Genomic DNA, 19,670 nt, shown 5'->3' with positions numbered 1-19,670 from the left:
AACAATATTTCAGCACTAATAGCAATGTTTCAGTCCTCTTAACAATGTTTGCCTATTTGGAACAATTTTTCAGTCTCCAGAACAAACTATCAGACCTCAAAATAATGTTCCAGTATTTGGAACAATGTTTCAGAACTTAAAACAATGTTCCATTACTCAGAAGAATGCTTCTGAAGTCAAAATAGTGTTCCAGTATTTGGAACAATGTTTCAGAACTAAAAACAATGTTCCATTACTCAGAAGAATGTTTCTGAAGTCAAAATAGTGTTCCAGTATTTGGAACAATGTTTAAAAACTAAGAACAATATTCCTGTACTCAGATTAATGTTTCAGAACTCAGAATAGTGTTCCAGTATTTGCAACAATGTTTCATCTGTACATACAGTGACTTGGGGTATTCTCACCAGAATGACACAATTGAGGAATGGAGACAACAGCTTGTTTCTATCTCCACATTCTGATTTGCTTCACTCCCAGGTATTTGGTGATGAAACAAGGTAAGAATTCTCTTCAGTATGACTTGTCTCAAAATGCCTAAGCAGATTTGCAAACGTGCAGTGTGTTCATTGTTCTTCACATCTATGTAAGGCCTTTAATTTTTGTATTAATTAGTTTACAATATTTTAGTCTATAATGTATTGTACAAGATCAAGACTATCTTAAGATTATCAGAAAAGCTCCTACTAAATAAAAACTATACTAACTAGTCGCCTTGTCTGAAAAAAACAAAACAAAAAAAACACACACACAAAAAAAATAAACATATCAAGGCGCAGTTTAAATTTTATTTTGCTAGAATAAAGATTTTTTTACGGGTTATGTACCATTTCTTCCGAACACCATAATGATAATATTTTTTTTTTCAATTCCAAAAAAGTTTATCAAAAGAGAGTGTTGGGCAAAATATGATTTGTCAAAGATTAGTCTGTTTTGATTTCAATAATTTCATATTTTTGTTAGATGACATCGTAAACCAACTAAAACAATACATAAGGCCTAATGTGTAATGTACTATTTGCAAATTGTACTCTTGAGGCAATGTATGGCATGAGTGGTGTGTGCCGTCTGTGGGCGTGTCCATCCAAGCTAGTGTCTGTAGGTGGCGCTGTTCGCTGCCTGGCTATGACTCCAGCAACACATGCCATCGACACACTTGCTCTCCTTTACTCTCCCTCATGTCGGACCAATGAGAACCCTCTTCTTCCCCGCTGCAATTCATACCTGAAACGAGCAATTCTCTCTGGTACAGACATGCTCTTATATATATATATATATATATTTTTATTTTACGCTGCATTCAGCAAACTTTCAGCTGTAGCAAACGGTCTGTCTGTAAGTAACTGAGACTGGACCAGACAACCCAGTGATCAACAGCATGAACATCACTCTCTGAAACTGGGATAGGATGACAGGTGTCAACGAAGTCAGAGAACCTGACTACCTGATCCTGTCAGCTGCAGCCTACAACAAGCATGGGTTGCTGAAAACCAGTTCTAATCAAGATCTTCACAAGATCTTCAGTCATGCTCTATGATATGCTCAATCCATATATTTAAAAAACATAGCTTCAACAATTTAAGGAACATACACCAGTGTTCTAAAAGATCAATGCTGAGTAACATTTGACCTAATGTTAATCTCAAGGCTAAGTATTCAAATACTACAAGGTGCCAGGTTTATGTTTGAAGAGACCCAAGAATTATCCAGATCTCCCAAATACCATATTTGGAAAACACTTGCTGGTCTCTCTCAACAACATACCATATTTGGACAACACTTGCTAGTCTCCCTTTACACCATACTATTATATGTCTATATTAAGACAACACATGCTAGTCTCTCTGAACACCCTGACACCATATCTTGACAACACTTGCTAGTCTCTTTTGCCATATTTTGAAAGTGTGACTGTCATCACTGGCACCATGCCATATTTGGACAACTGACAGTCTGGCATAGCAGCATGATCCATCTTGAGTTCTATCACTGAATACAGGCATATCAAACTGACATGGGCATGTTACCTAATGAGAACCATCCAATCATTTCTTTCTTCTTCATGCTCTTCTTGTTGTAGACAGACACCATTAGTGTCACTTCCGGCAGCTGGAACAGAGCCACTTGGAACATGAATGTCTCCTTGAACAGTGGATTTGGCTGACCACGCCTCACTGAGGTCTTGCACCGCTGCAGCTCCTGCCCCGTCGGTGACATCAACGTCAACTTCACGTATGTGTCTACAACAAAACCACTAGTCAGTCACTACATGCATTAAAACAAAGCTAACACATATATATATATATACTGTAAATCATTAAATTTTTGCGAGCATGATACTTTTGCGAAAATTGCGAATGACTTGAGCTCGCAAAAATATCATGACGAAATTTGCTGGTAGAATGCAATGAATAATCAGCAAACAACCTGTGCTATCTTCGCTTTGTTATTCACCAGTAAATATATTTAACAATAGATCTAGACAATACATATATTAAGCAATGACAACAATGCAAAGATTTAATTACTAGCATTACTGGTACTCATGTGTCACATGTCAAACAATGGATACCTGAACAAAAGTTACTCAGTCATTACGTCCGATAGTCCAGACAGGTGCCAACCAGGCAACACACATTACTTAGAGACTGTTTGAAAGGCTGAGACCATCCAGCGGGCGTGGATAGGTTTCATGACACTTATCTGGAGATCAACAGCTTCGCCGACACTGACCAAACTGGTCCTTCATCAGTGCCAATTTATTAGAGTCACTCCATTTAATTTAATCCCTTTGAACTGCTTCAAGCTTATCTGGGCTATGCAGCAAGTGGCCATGCACACGCACACACACGCACACACACGCACACACACACGCACACAGACACATCCATAGTTTTGAAGCCATGGTGGCTGAGTGGGTTAGATTGCTGCCTTTGCATGATGGCAATAAGCTACCTGACAGAGTATATGGGTTTGAATCACTCATTGGAATCCACCTAATAAAAGTTCAGGAATCAGTACTTTACTGAAACGTGTAATCCCAAATATAACTTGATGTATAAACAAACAAGTATATCTATAGTTTTGAAGCCATGGTGCCTGAGCGGGGTGGATTGCTGCCTTTGTATACCTGGAGCCCTGTTCATGGCCATGTTCCGGAAATTGCTTCCCTTGATGACCTCCACGGAGAGTCGACCAGTCGTGCCATTGTACGCCAGACCAATGAGCAGCTCTGGCATTCCTCCATGTTGTAGAGACTGTGTGGATGAAGCACTGTCGCTCCTCGACAAGCTGGACACGTCAAAACCAGAGTCCCCATGCTGGAATATATCGCCCAGAAGGCATCATACGACATGCTGCATATTTCACACACGATCAAAAGCAAAATACCAAACAACAAAAATTATAGCTAACTCTGCATAAAGATGGTTTAACATTACCTTTATCAGTAAGACATTTACTGTATATAGGTATTAACTGTGTTAAATTTATTCATGAATGTTTTAACCCAATAGAAAAGGTTACTGTGACAACAAAAGCTGAACTTATAACACCATTTCAGTACAAAGCTTCTAGAAAGGAAAAAAAAACAAGAAGGAAAAGCATTGTGGTATCATATATAATGCTAGCCTACTAGAGTGCGATGGAACTGTGACTTGAGGTCGATTCAGCAGAAAACATAGTCAGATGGAATATGTTCTACATGCCAATCAGTGAAACAAATAAGGATCATGGCATCATCTGCACAGTTGGAATAAGTTGTACAGAATACATTCTCCTTGTCAACAGAACTGCATACGACTGGGTGATGTTTAAGAAAGATGAATGTGTTATTATGTAAGCAATGTTTGACTATCAAAGACTTGAGAAGCTGTAGGCTGTGGGGAGAGATGACTGAAGCAAGTAGACTGATCAATCAATGGTTTTCTGCAGGTTTGAGGCGTGTATGTTGCCTGGCAACAAAGGGAAGCCACATGCAGGTGAGAAGGGTGCCGTGACGATGTAATATACCTCCTAGATACACACATGAGAGTCTACACAAGATTTCAAGAACATGGAGGAAGGTTGAAAAAAAAAAACCCTGAGAGCTTGAACTCTATTATGCATCAGTTCAACTTTATTTACATTTTTATACAAAAGAATTATACAAGTGAAAAATATCCATGGATTGATTAGGGCACAGAGTCATGTATATGTGTGTGAGTGTGGTGGAAGGTGGAGATGAGAAGCATATGCCATGGAATAATTTTTTGGATGGGGGTCGTCAATAATGCAGATACAGCCCAAAGTCATAGGGATCAAGTTTGAATTTCCGTTTTTCATTTTCATAGCTGCTTCCTAATTTCAGCATGGCTACTGACATGCGTATCTGAATTCGAAGAGTAAACAACTGGAAGACCACATTCGTGAAAACTGATCCAGTTTTGAATTTCATATTAAAAAACATTTCCCACTTGAAAAACACCTGAATTTGTTTTGTGACTGTCATGAAATATCATCTGTTTAAAAACAATGATAACATTTATGACATTTGTTTCCAAGCAAATTTTAATTCTGATCTGAATTTTTGACACATGAATTATCAATACTAGTCAAAAGAAGTTATAGAATCCTGAAGCTTGGATCTAGCCATCTCTCATGCATGCAATGGAGGCTGTTTGAATGTGAGGAGTTGGCAAATTAACCTGTCAATAAGCCTAGCATTCTGAAATCGCCAAGTCAGCCCTGAAATTGTGTGGCCATGAGAACATATTGAAGTGCAGAACTATATACCCTTTGTAGTTTTAGAACTGTTGTTAAGAACTCGTACTCAGGAGCAGCAGTGCTGGACTGAATGAAACATGACACCATCTTACCTTTCACATGAAAGTCACATTCTGATTGGCTGATACCCAATATATTGGTATATAAGTATCTATACCAAAAGGTTGTTTTTGTACAATAAAGAAGTTGATCATCCATTAAGACTTGTCATTCCTGATATTCCCAGTATGACTGTACCTAAGGGATGCTTAGTCTTTGTCTCAGTGACATGCGTTACCATCATTCCAACATGGCGGCAGGTAGATCGCTTTTCAGTGATTTCCCCGAATCAACAGTCTTCCACATGTACACTTTCAAAATTATTTACTGAATTATGCACTGAATTTACTTATTAATCTCTATGTGTTGAAACTTAAGCTATTTTTTAAAATTACACGAGGACATCAGAAACTACGCATTTTCCAGATATAATTTCTAAATGAGACAAATCTAGGGGGAATAAATGTCTGTCTGGACTAATCAAAGTCTATTTTCTGTCTAACATATTTTATTAGGGATTACACTTTCTCAGGAAATTAATTACAGGTTCTGGTATTTACTGACTTGAAGCGGTCAGGTACTGGCTTCAAAATCTGGCTGATGTTTTAATCCAGAATGCTAGAATTTGTACCTTATTGAAAATATGTAATCCTTAATATATCAAATGCTATATGTGACCACTTTCTGAAGGGCACTGTGAAATCATTGTTCTTCATGCTCTGCTATACAATCTTCACAGGTATTTTAGTAGTTTCACATTCAGACTAAAGTGGGCATGCACAAGACAAACCTGCAATATATTTAGGAGTGTGGTAGGATTAGTTGGTTGTCCATTGGTCCCTTAGGCAGTATGAGGTGATATTCCCACTATGTTAGTTTGTGTTTTCTGGGACGGGCCAAAACATAAACTATCACAGTGAACATAAACTATCACAGATGTCCTTCTTGAGACCAGTGGAGAACTTATATCACAATGACATCATGCCACTGAGGGGACAGTTGGATGGAGTTGTAAAGGCACTATTGCATGGTTCCAGTATATAGACCAGTTCATGGTGCCACCATAAGGACTGTTTCACGGTGCCAGTATAGAGACCATTTCATGGTGCCAGTATATAGACCGGTTCATGGTGCCAGCATAAGGACCGGTTCATGGTTCACGGTGATAATATACTGACTGTTTCATGGTGCCAATATAGTGCTAGTATAGGGACAAGCAGAGTGCACAGGAAGTTGTGGGGAGATGCTAAGACTCTAGATGATACACATGTATTGTATCTGTAACTACAGTGTTGGAATGGATACATACAAAACCTCCCTTGCCCTGAAAAACCACAGGCAGTTAACATCAGTTGACAAACAGCTGGCACACAAATCATGGAATGGTTGGAAAGGTTATACCCGAGAACCATTAAAGGAATTGTGAGACATCTTGAACATACTGGTATTTTGCTAGACTTCCTCTGAAGGTCAAAGAATATTTACTGGATTTTTGGTTACCACACTCAGCAAGATTCCAGGTATATGACAGCAGTCAGTAAATAATTGAGCTAGAACTTGACAATCTAGTGATTGACATAATGAGCATTGATCTACTCGTTATATACAATAACATGCATCAACCAAGTCATCGAGCATGACCACCCAATCACAATGGTCACATCTTACAACAAAGCTTTGTTGATGACCAGTTGTAAACCAAATTCGACCCATGAACAAGTAAACCCACCAGGGTGATGATGATATCTAATTATCAACACTATTTACAATTATTTTTACCTTTTTTTTCTTAACTACCAGACTATTTTTGAGAAAGTGAAAAGTCGAAGGATAGGAGTATTTTGATACTTGAGTTTCTTAAGACCAAACCTGACATGCATACAGTAAAACTTTTGCACACTGTTATATTTCTCTTGATCCACCTTTCATGTGCACTGTGCACATAATACCCTGCACTAGTGTTTAGTGTAGTTGCCTCAAATTTGAAAAAAAAAAATGCATATTGTATCTCTCCAAACCTGAACACTGGTCGTGGCAGCCATATCGGTATCAACTTTAAATTGAGTAATGTTTTATGGCCCTTTCAGCAATGTTCCAGCCATATCTGGAAAACGGACCAGTTGTATTCATATTGGGATTCGTCCCTGGGTCATCAGCATGCTGAGCGAATGCTTGAGCCACTGGGCTACCCACTAGCCCACACTGACTTGAATACAGATTATTCCATGAATCATGAGTGTTCTTGAAGCTCTACATCTAACTTAAAAAAATCTTATGAAGATGATACCTCCACCAGAGAGATGGAACAAATTCCTTGAGTCCTCTCAGTGACACTTCATTATAATTTATCCACTGGAATATCTTAATACCAGATATTAAGTAATGGCTTCAAAGTATTGTTTAGTTCTGCACTGTGCGCTCTCCTGGGGTTTAATTAAACACAAATTGATATAAAACCCCCGAAGATTGATCACATGGAAACAGCTATCTTGATTAAATTGCGTCCCTGATACAGTTGTGCAGTAGTTCATGAGGACACCTTCTGCACCAGAAACATGAGACTAATGCTAAGTTTATTAAGAAGTAATATAATGTCAGATACCGAAGCACCACTGGACATGAAAGACTTTGAATAAACAAGCTATAACCCTGGTTTCAGCAATATTACCCTGCTCTTTCTTGTAGCTTAAAACTTGAAACCTTGAAATATTAGACATTGCTTGGCCACGTAGACAGTTGATGAAGATAGGTTCTGGATGAAGTTTAGTGGATTAAAATTGGGACGCGAACAGGATGAAGAATAAACAGCCAAGCTTCTTTGTAAAAGCTCTGTCAAACTCAGTGTTGTAAGGATAACAGCTTTATCAATAATGAATGGGACTATTAGCTATCTAGCACAGATCCAGGAAGACGTAATGCAAGGCTTTTTGTCTGTTCAAGGTTTAAATGTGACAGTGCCATTAGCTTTGAACCCATCACCTATACAGATGTAGAACTGTTCAGCAAGGCAATCTTAGTGTCAAGAATCAAATACGGATTTATGGCAATTAAAGTGTTGACACCATATCGTGGGATGTCCTTGGAGCAAGAATATGTTGCTTTTAAAGTCACATGCCACATTTAATGTGAGTGAGTGAGTGAGTTTAGTTTTACGTCGCACTTAGCAATATTCCAGCTATATGGCGACGGTCTGTAAATAATCAAGTCTGGACCAGACAATCCAGTGATCAACAACATGAGCATCGATCTGCACAATTGGGAACCGATGACATGTGTCAACCAAGTCAGAGAGCTTGACCACCAAATCTCGCTGTCACATTCTACAGCAAGCATGGGTCCATCAGTTCTAACTTGTATCGTAACGGGGTGCAAGTGTATGGTAGATAGTAGAACTTACACTGAGGTTGCTCCTGGGCTCCAGCACCATCCAGTGAGTAGTCTCCTCATCTAGGTTCAGAGATGCAAAGCCCACAATGCTTTCTCCTATCATCCGCTCACGTCGCATACGTTCCAGTCCATACAGCCTCACTCGGATGCCCATTCCATGAACATCATCTGCAGGAACAAGGATACATACCATATACCTCTGTCTGTAATCGTGTAGGAGAGATGGAGAAAATCTAGCCTGTCCACAGGACTGGCTGGTCAATTTATTTTACCAGTCCTGTCAAAATCTAGCCTGTCCTACAGTTATAAATAACACACCATTTCAAGACTTAAAACTGCATTCATCTTGTTGTCTTGTTGTTATGAACATGAGTGATTCGCCAATGTTGAAACTGGTTTGTTTTATTTTACGCTATCATTTGATATGCACACACTGTTAAATCTCTCCTAGTTGAATCATCTGGTCACAACATTACAAAACTAGTCTTCAAGTCATCAACATCTCCAACGAGACCTGAAAACTGATCCAACATGAGGATTGACTAGATTTTTGTAAACCTCTCCTCGACAAAATTCACCCATCTCAGACGTTGGGGATGGGCTATCTTTCCTACACTTCTATAACCCATATATAAGGTTGCCCCAGAGTATAAATCTTCAGAATTGATGCTAACCGATATGCCCATCTGTTTACTGATCCTTAAAAGAGCGTATTATCAGTACATACCATCCTCAAGTATGCTTGCATTTCACTGATTTATGACAAGCATGATCTGCTGCTATCTTCCATAGAGCGAGTTCATCTTTAAGTCACTTCTATTAATATTCCAGCAACATCATGGCAGGGTACACCAGAAATGGGCTTCACACACTGTGTATATGTTGGGAATTGAGCCCGAGTCTTCGGAGAGGAATCAAGCATGACAAGCAAATGCTTTAACCACTTGGCTACCTCACCTGCCTCATTATGCACAGAACAGCACCTGGCACTGTGTTGTACATTGTCAGCAACAGGTCTTCAGGTTGTACTGACATTACACAATGCTCATCTGTGAGCATGTACTGTAAGAAAACTTTAAACATTTACCTGGAAAGATTTTGCTGAATGAGAAGTTTTCATCGAAGGTTGGATTTTCTCCTGTTTTCACTTTGGTCTTGAACTTCTGTTTCTTGGTAGGTAGTAGCATCATGCGAACTTGGACGTTGCTGGCACCGCCACGGTCTTTGGCTGGGATCTCGCGGGCCTGGTGGATGGTCACGTTCATCTTACCTCGCTTGGCTTCATACTTGAAGCTGACCTCTAGACTCCCACATTTAGAGATCAGGGGTGGATCCCCTTGTAGGTCACTGACATCAAACAGGTGCTCCTGGGGAAAGAAGACAGTAAGCTTATGCTAAAATCAGGGGTGATCATTTAATTTAGACAGTATTGTTTTCTTAAACTGGATCATCATTAGGTGAAAGTGGTTCATAAACCGATGCTTATGAGAAGTCTAGAATCATAAAATGACTTTGGACGATGGGTTAGCCTAAATAGCATTTTTCTTGTCTCAAGACCCGGGTTAAATTTTCCATATGGGTACAAAGGGTGAAGCTCATTTCTGGTGATATTGCTGGAATATTGCTATAAATGGCATAAAACCAAACATACTCTCACCAACAGACTCAGCTTTCAGCAGATTTCTTATGAATATGGAAATAGGTATCTTGCTTCAGTTATCATTATTCACAGTGTTCCAAATACTTTTTTAACCTCAGGAGTATGTAGTCCTGAAATAAGATAAAGAGGAGTACAGTGGTAGAAATCTGTCTTTATAGGAGTACAACATCTTCTCAAAATTACGTTATTTACCCTTGGTCTGCCAGCACAGACATGGGTATTAATATCTTTATATTTTATACATGATACATTATTTCAATCATATCTGAATCTGTATATGTAGATACATCTCTGTCTTGAATGCTGATTATACAGCACAGCAACCATATGTATTCCTGGGTGATTAAGCATTACGCTCTATACAACCATGAGAAGTATTGAGAAGGAAGCTCAGTTCAGTACTAACTGAATCCCACATCAATCTAACATTATTATTGATGAGGATTATTACTATTACCCTTAATGATACATCTGCCAGATGGTTTCTACACAGGTGTTCACTGAGCAAATGGGTTTGGAAATAATATCTCATGTTGGTTGGTTTGTTATTTAACGCCACACTCAGCAATGTTCCAGTGGTATGGCAGCAGTCTGTAAATAATAGAGTCTGGACAAGACAACCCACTGATGGATAGCATGAGCATTGATCTACACAATGATGTCATTTCAACCATGTCAGTGAGCCTGACCACCTGATCCTGTCAGTTGTCCCTCATGACAGATATGGTTTTTGAAGATCGATTTTAACCTGGATCTACATGGGTCAACGTCTCATGTAAACAACACTAAATTTTGCAGATGGATAGAATACAACAAGATTGACTCCAGCCGATGTGTATGTACAGGAGGGGTCCAATGGGGATGTATGGCAACGAAAAAAGAACTGTCATTTGGAGCATATCAATGTTACCTACCGATCAACAGTTCAGTTCTTTTCTTTGACTAAGTTCCTAAAAAACGTCTGCCATTATTGGAGGAAAGTATCATCTGAGAACATTTATTGACAATTACAGTGTCTGATCTTCCCTTGTCAGTAAAATAATTACAATCAACACAAAATTGAATAAAAACCTGCATTTTTTTTAAGTTGCATATGAGTATTCATCAACTGAGAATTGAAGATGAGCTGGATTCATAAGGATTCATATTCGTTAGCATTCTGTACAACTGGAGACAACACTTGAGGAGCTAACAACATGGAGCAGTGAAACCATTGAGCCAACTCTATCTTTCACAACTGTCATAAAAATACTTTGAAAAAACACTGCAAAACAAAGCCATAAGAAAGAACGTGTTTTCTAATGTGAATAATTACAGGAGGTTGCACTTCTAGGCAAGTCAGACATCAATGAACTGCCCATTTTTCCACTTGATCAAAATGTTTCCGATGATGAAACACAGATGGCGATAGGGTGAGATCAAAAAGTATACATTTGGATGGAAATCTGATAAGCCATGAGGTCCCAACTGTATTGGGGTGATTCAAATATAAAGTCAGATCAGCCTGGTTGGTGTACTGCATCAGTGTGTCGATATCAGGACATCTATTTCTGGGGATGGTTCATACCCACTAAGTAGTGCATTAAATTGAGTTTTGTTTGCCATTTTCTGAGTGGTAACCAGGTCTTTCAGGAAGAATATGTTTGAATAATGGCCAATTTGCGGACAACTGACATGGATACGTGAGATCTGGCAAATCCAGCACAAAGTCAGGATATTAGTGGTTTCGAAAATATGTGTAAGGTTTTCTCGAAGTGGATTGATGACAAGATCAGTAATACACCATTTATTCAGCTATAACCTTCACACAGCCTACAACCTCCATTCACATACAACTGTTCTACCACCACATTTCTGTACCGATCCTTAACCTTTGTCAAGCACCTTGAAACAGCTTGACATTGATGGGCTGACGCCACTGAAACAGACTGTATGACTGCAAATGAATACATCATGACCAGACCAAGGGGCAAGAATATGTTGTGTGTACAATAACAAAGTTGACAATGATAATATTTTGTCTGATACAACATGACCTATTGAAATATAATATATCCATTCATTCACTTTCTTATATTTAGCATATGGGGCATTGATCATTCCCAACTACTGTACGTGGTTCATTCAGTAGTGTCCAACATCATAAACTAGTTCCTTAAGTGGGCAGAAGACACCGTCTACCTCTTTTCCGAAGAACTATTCTAAAAATGATCCTACTACATCACACAAGACTGCTTATGGCACATAATTCAAGATCCAAAGACAATGCAGACATATTCCACAGCAAAAACAATCCCAAGACCACCTGCCCACTTTGTTGCACAACAGTGAGGTAATTAGAGGGGATTCCCCAGTCTGAGGGGGATCAGGAAACTGCTTGCAATGTGTTCAGGTTCTTCGAATCCTCTGGCTCTGCTGCTCATTTTCTACAACAGCTTAAACCTCCCTTTCTGTTCTAGTACTGTACAACCAGCCATTTCTGTACCCACAGCTGCTCATTCTTGCCCAACCATTGTAACATGAAACCACCCTACTTACAATCTCCATATGTCACCTCCACATATCTTACAGCTTCCGTGCACCTCCTACCTCAAATCTACCTTCTACCTCCTCACAACCTCAAAACCCCACCTCTACAACCTATACATAACCTCTAACCTCAATCCCAAACTCCTATCTCAACCCCACTTACAAACTCCACACCACCAACAACCCCATTTGTAGCCTTCACTCAACCTACAACCTTCACGCAACCTAAAACAAACATCCCCACTTAACCTTAACACCACCTACAACCATCCTCTATCAACCACCATCAGAATCATGTCACTCTCAATCTACAATCCCATCACAACATTTAACCTCCATCATCACCGAAATCCCACTCACAACCTACAACCTCCACACAACCCTACCCTTACACAATCAACAACCCCACTTACAACCTTTACTCAATCTACAACCTCCACGAAACAAAACCGTAACAAGCATCCCTACTTACAACCTTAATAACACCTACAAGATCCTACTTCCCAATCTAGAACCTCAATCTCCACCTACAACCTCAACACATCCTTCAAACTCTATTCCCACCTAACTCTTCCTCACAACCTCCAACCTCCACACAATTTGCTGTTCCACTGGTCACCCTGGCAACCCCCTCCCCCTGCAATGCTACATCCTATAACCCCTAGCATCAACTGATAATCATCTGAACAACATGCTAACACATTACATTTTATGTCTGTAGAATGGTACACCAGGATCATCTCAAAGTAACCATCACTTGGATCAGTTGTACCACAAATTCAATTTTCACAATCAATAGACAAAGAAAATTGTAGGGGAGTATTTGATCCAGAAATTACTGGGCAGCTGATCAATAAGTGCTAAGTCTCTCATTGGCAATGAACTAACAGCTAACTCTCTCTCACATGCCGTCACACACAGGCTCGCTGTCACACACACACGCCGTCACGCATGCATGCATGCACCTACGCACTCACACATACTCTATCTCTCTGTGTGACACTTACAGTACAATTAACACAAGCTGTGATTTCGTAAGACTCTTTTGACTCTGGGACTCTGGTTGAAGACTTGTTTGCAACTGTGTGATCTGGTAGTTTCTGGTAGTTTCTGGTTCAAACAATTCAAAGTACTCTACTGCAACTGGAATACGATGACATGCATCACCCAAGTCAGCGAGCCTGACCACTCGATCCTCTTTTTCCTGCTAGCAATCTCACAAATGTGATTATGGAAAACATCAAGTTTCATTCTCTCTGTTGCCAACAATATTTATGAACTAAATGATCTATGACACATATATGTGAATACTACAGTTGTCGCAAATCTGCATTTCATCAACCAAGTACAACTGAACATTTTATCATTTTATCAATGTCTGTCTATGAGGATTTCAGGATATTATTGCAATTCTCATTTGTTGGAATGTTGTCATCAAATCAGCCATCAGAGGGGTCTGATTTGATACTTCTGTATGACCAATCAGAACAGATTATTTCCGACATTCTTCGTAGAATTACTGTTTCACGAATGGATCTGTAAATCATTTAATGAACTTGTCAGCAAATCTATCAGAGTGTCTTGTCTCATGAAATAATGCCAAACGTGTGATTTAATATCACTCAGCAAAATCAGGATTAATTATGCTGCTTACATTTCACAAAAAAACCCAGAAAAAGCTCTGAAGATAAATGATCAGTTATGCATTCCTCCTGTTAATGTACTCGGCATTTTCATGACATGAACCCATGAAGATCCTGGTTAGAAGTGACCTTCAGTAACCCATGCTTGTTGTAAAATGAGACCAACAGGATTGTGTGGTCAGGCTTGCTGACTAATGGTTGACACATGTCATCATATCCCAATTGAACAGATCGATGCTCATGCTGTTGAACACTGGACTGTCTGGCCCAGACTTGATTAGTTACAGACCCTTGTCAAATAGCTGGAATATTGCTGAGTGAGGTGTAAAACTAAACTCACTCACGACTTGAGGTAGCAGTATCTTGCTTATAATGACAAGAACATTTGACTACTAGTATTTGACAAGAAAAAAGGTGTCCTTATACAAGTTTTCTTGATTCTAGTGTTTCTCCTTGGCATATTTGGCAGGGCTCAGCGCCCTTTCGACGCACCGCATTATCTGCCCTTTGAAAAATCCTATATTTTCAAGATTTTAACGACGGCAGGAGTTACCTCCCTTCCTGGATGTTTTTGTTGTGCAAAAAAAGTACCTATTTAAGTCATGGCGATTTCGGCTTTGTTCATTTTCAGTCTGAAACACCATGCCAACCAAAGAAAGAACATAGAGGAAAAGAGAAGAAGCTGTGAAGGCTGAGACAAGGAAGTGTCGTCGGCTCTTTGATTTCTTCGCGCAAAACAGGTACAACTTCACAGTGACTTCTGCCATTTTGAACCGATAGCGACAAAATTAGAAAAACAGATAATATAGGTTCACGTGATCTATTCATAGCTAATTATACATGCTCATTCTTTCTTTATGATTTTTAACAATCTTAGCTGTAAATACTGTTTATGATTTGTTTTAGTCTTTTAGTGACGAGAAAATAAAAGCAATTGAAACAAAGGGAAGCCATACTGGACATGATCACTTCAGATTTTTTTCATTTCCTTTTCACATCTTGTCTCAAGTATTTAAATTACACTGGGGATTATTATCCTCTCTAATATTATGATTGCGAACAGGTTGGAGTATTTATTTTCACTTTTTATTTCTCCTTTTGTTCAGATGGCCTCACTCTGAAAGGATGTTTTTCGGAAGCACATATTTTTCATTTTGATTTTCTAGATAAAAGCCAAAGAATCTTGTTTGCTATAGTTAAAATTAGCAACTAGGTTACTGGGTATATCTGTAGAAATGTATATCTGGATATATCTTTTTGTAAATGTAGGAATTACTGAAGAAATGATTCTGAATGAAAGAGACACAAATCAAAGATATATCGGACATGTTTATTTCTGAACATATCCAAGTTTATTTAGTGCACTGCATACATGCACATTTTCATATTTTAAAATATCGGTAGAAATGATAAATTAATTATATATGTACATTTAATTTGAAGTTGGTACACTTTTGTCACATTTTCATATATTCATATTATATTCAAATTTTGCAGATGACAGAACTGGGAGAACACTTTGGTCTTGATGTAGAGAAGACAGGTTGGGTGGAGCCAGGTCAAGGAACTCTTTGCTGAAGAAGTTGACACCTGTTCACCATCCACCATCCTGAAGACTCTGACCAGCCTCAAGCCCCAACTGGGTGACCTCTATCCAAACATTGTGAAGCTCCTAAGCAGTCATGCCACTGTGATCCTTTCAACATCAGAGGTTGAGAGAGACTTCTCCCACATGAAACTCATTGTGACAGACCATAGGAACAGGCTGAAAATTGATAACTGTACCAAGCTATTTATGGCCAGCATGAACGCTAAATCTTCTGCTGACATTGACTTGAGGAAGTGTGTGGCCAAATTCCTGGCAAGAAAAAAAAGGGAAACTAAGAACAATGAACCCCAGAGCAGGCCAAACAGACCTAAATGATGTCAACCACAAAGATAAATTGCTGTACCCTCAATTGTTGTGCCTTTTTAGTTTGCTGAATGCCCTTTTGAATTGTCAAGTCCCCTTTTTTCTATGAGACTACCCTGCCCTTTCATAATCCTGGGGGAAACACTAGATTCTCATAGAAGCTTGATGAACCTCCAATCTTCCACTCTCTATGCACCTGGAGACCTAGTAACAGGGGAGTGTAAGTCAGGTTTTATTTTTTAACCACCAATATTCCACTAAACACACACACAATCTATGCACTTGGCAACAACCTCAAACATAGAAAAATGATACCGGGGTAGTGTAAGGCAGGGTAACATCAAGTTTCATCTTTTTACCACCAATCTTCCTCTCTCCACACATCCCCTTTACACACTGGGCAACCTAGATCTAGTACCACGGAAATGTAAGGCATTCACTGTGTGTAAGACTGAGACTGTGCCATGAATGGATGAAGGCTGACATTGGGCCATGAAGGGATGAAGGCTGACATTGGGCCATGAAGGGATGATGCCTGACATTGGGCCATGAAGGGATGAAGGCTGACATTGGGCCATGAAGGGATGAAGGCTGACATTGGGCCATGAATGGATGATGAGGTGCTAGAGATGACAGCCTAGTGTCAATGACAGCCTCACTGGAGCCATTTAGCTCTGGATGCTCTCCCGTAACCACGATGTCCTCATGCAAGTTCCATTACTACCCTCACATAATTCAAAATCAATAGTAAATGGAAATAAGCCGTTTGTTCGTTACACGGCAAGGATTTGCCCTGCATATCCTTAACACACATTGGATAGACAGCCTGGGACTCCATCTCCCAACACTGGCTGCACACATGGATCAGTTTTGTGATAAATTCACTCCTTCTGTTAAACAAGTCACAAATGGCAGCTGTTGATATCAATACATCAGCATTTGTGTTGGAAGAGCAATGCAAACAGTCATTCTATCTTTTTTCACAACCTCGTAATGTAGGGTATCATGGCACACATCCCAAGCATGGACAACATGGAATATTCCTTCAGCGGATCAATGATCGTAAATGTTTGTAGTTTAAGAACTTTTACATAATTTCTTCTTGTGATGCCGCCGGAGAACAGAAGGGGTTGGGTTGATGCGTATGTGCAGGGCAAGTGAGAATGGTTTTATGCTGCTATTAGCAATATTCAAATATCAATGAGGTACAAAGAAATCTCCTTCACGTATTGTACTAGGTGAGTAGAAGACACATTTTAAAGCACAAGCATCAAGGGTAAGAAATGTCACCAGCTTTGTCTTGTACTCTTTCTAACAGATTTTGAAAAATATTTGATCAGTAGAATATATTTGCCATGTTTCTTACAAATATTAAATCATGACTGTAATTTTAGTCACCTTTTGATGAGAGAACTTTCAAGTAGTGCCACTGATATATTGTAGTTGCCAATTTCTTTATGATCTAGAATCAAATGATACAATATACCTTTCCCTGATCACTCAAGCAAGTTCTCAATGGTATCGGAGAATTTCATCACTGATACATGACCACCCTCGGACACTGACAAATATTTCTGTCAGTTATTCAGGAAAATTATGTCCATTCAATTCCCTCACAATTTGTTTCTTTGATTTCTGTGATATCTAGTCCACAAACTGACCTCCAGTGACTTAAAAACATGTGCATATTAAACCTTATTATTTTATATTGATTACTGAACACACAATTTAGAACAATACCAAATTTATATTTTATGAGCTGCATATGTTTAAAAACATGACATTCAATGAATTTGTACTTTTTTTCAATAAACTTGAATACCAGAGGCACACGTCAAATGATGCAATGCTTCAGCAATAATGTTTCATCATGTTCATTACACTATAAAAAATATATCTGTTACGCTGTTCTGTATTATTATTCATAGGCACGCCTTCTTCAAATATTTCATGAAAAAAAATTGCATTCATAATGCTTTCTTCTTTCCTTCCTGTTTACTTGCAAAGTGTGCGTGTTAAGATATTTTCTCATGATTCTGATTGGCTGACTCAAAACTGAATTGAAAATTGAATGTTTTTCAACAATGTTCAATCCAGTACTACTTTTTCAAAAATGATTTCCCTGTGACCTGTCTATGCACTAACATGCAGCATTTGAAACAATACCTACACATACAAGAGGGAACTCTCATGAACTGAACTGCTAAAACTTAACAAGGAACCCTGTTATGAACAATCAATAAATCAATTAAACAAACTGTTCAAAGGAGAACATTTTATCAAGGCAAGAGCATACTCTGCCATACAACACATTATCTTTGGAGTCAGGATTTCATTTAAAAGGCTTTTTGTTTGTTGCACCATCTCACCCCAATTAGCAAGAAAACCACACCTTTGGAGAGCGTCTGTTTCATTCCTTTGCACAAATTTTCACATTTTATGACAGCTTTTCTGCAATGACTGCAGAAAAATTAAAGAACGATCCTTTATCAATTATATCTTTCAGAAAACCCAATGGCTAACGGTGAAAATGTCACACATCTTACATGTCTTTTGGTCACCATGAGCAAAAGGAGGTTAATATTATTATGCTTTGTAAGTTTAATTATGTCATGTTGAACGTAAAACACTTTTTAGGTGTTAGTGAAAGAGTTTAGTTTTAAGCATTCCAGCAATATCATGGCAGGGAACACCAGAAACTGGCTTCACACACTGCACCGTCATGTGGGACTGAACCTGGGCTTTAAGTGTTGTGAATGATTCAACCACAAGGCTATCCCAACACCACTTTCAGTTGGTAGACAGCCATCCACCCAAACAAGCATTCTATCCTCTACTCCCACACAAGATATTTCGATTAGTTACACATTGTAGTACTACTACGTCAAAACAAATATGTAACTGCTAAAAACATCCAAACACAAAAGATCCTTTCATCATTTTAAAGCTTGTGGCAAAGTCAGTATGTATATAGAACTGATCAGCATCAACGTTAAGTAGAACTGGAATGTTACAGAAGTGGTTTTAAACAATTACATTTTTAAGGGTTCATGTTTTTATTGTACTGTCACAGCATAGCTTCAGTAAGTGTACTGGATAATTTACTGCAAACAATACTGATCAGGGATGAGATGATCAGTAGGCGACTGTTGTCAATGACGGAGCTTGGTATTGACACAGGGGATGCGTCACACACAAGACAGCAGGTGTATCGATGACGTGACATGGTTACATATCCCTCGGGACACAGTGACCTGCCATTCCACGTGGTAACACAATGCTGTCATTGTGTTGCAACATTCACCCGCGGCTGGACACACAAGTGCTGACTCAAGCCTGCATTTGGCTAACTCCCAGACAATCTAATTATCCAATAAACCTAGACCATTATTGGATGAAAGAGAGCCCTAGAACATCTCTTGTCCGGGAAAGATCAGTGCTTCTACTGTCAATACTCTTATAATCACTAGTGTAAAACTAGTGGTTTGGGTGGGAAACTTGACAGTTCCCACACGGATCCCAAGGCATGTAATTTAGCCCTGAAATGTGATTGTATGCTGTTCGCGTCTGCCGGGTTGCCAGGTAATGTATGAATGACGAGAATTAAAGTCTCATGTTATTGATGAAGCGTCAAACTCTCATTACCATAAAGTCGCTATTCCAGAACCCACTGAAGTCTCCCAATGATCAAAAGGCCTTGACAATAAAATCAAAGGATCTATTGTCAGCCATCGTGGAG

At 39.0% G+C, this 19,670-nt stretch overlaps 1 protein-coding gene across 2 annotated transcripts in view; it reads right to left on the bottom strand.

The window, feature by feature from the left end:
- Positions 1–770: 770 nt before the first annotated feature.
- LOC137294437 (synaptotagmin-14-like) overlaps positions 771–19,670 on the bottom strand; it is a 70,014-nt gene continuing 51,114 nt past the window's right edge. Inside the window, exons 6-11 of one of the 2 annotated variants that reach the window (XM_067825445.1) lie at positions 9,275–9,554; positions 8,198–8,355; positions 6,110–6,124; positions 3,128–3,317; positions 2,025–2,237; positions 771–1,221 (exon numbers count right to left, since the gene is read on the bottom strand). In XM_067825445.1, the coding sequence (XP_067681546.1) occupies positions 1,121–1,221; positions 2,025–2,237; positions 3,128–3,317; positions 6,110–6,124; positions 8,198–8,355; positions 9,275–9,554 (957 nt within the window). In that variant the 3' untranslated portion in view covers positions 771–1,120. The remainder of the gene's footprint in view (positions 1,222–2,024; positions 2,238–3,127; positions 3,318–6,109; positions 6,125–8,197; positions 8,356–9,274; positions 9,555–19,670) is intronic. The other variant, XM_067825446.1, reaches the window with a different exon arrangement.

Source organism: Haliotis asinina, chromosome 8 (genome assembly GCF_037392515.1).
Source record: "Haliotis asinina isolate JCU_RB_2024 chromosome 8, JCU_Hal_asi_v2, whole genome shotgun sequence".
In the NCBI taxonomy this organism is placed as follows: domain Eukaryota; kingdom Metazoa; phylum Mollusca; class Gastropoda; order Lepetellida; family Haliotidae; genus Haliotis; species Haliotis asinina.
Note: the sequence above shows the minus strand (reverse complement) of the source record. Positions and strands in the feature narration are given on the sequence as shown.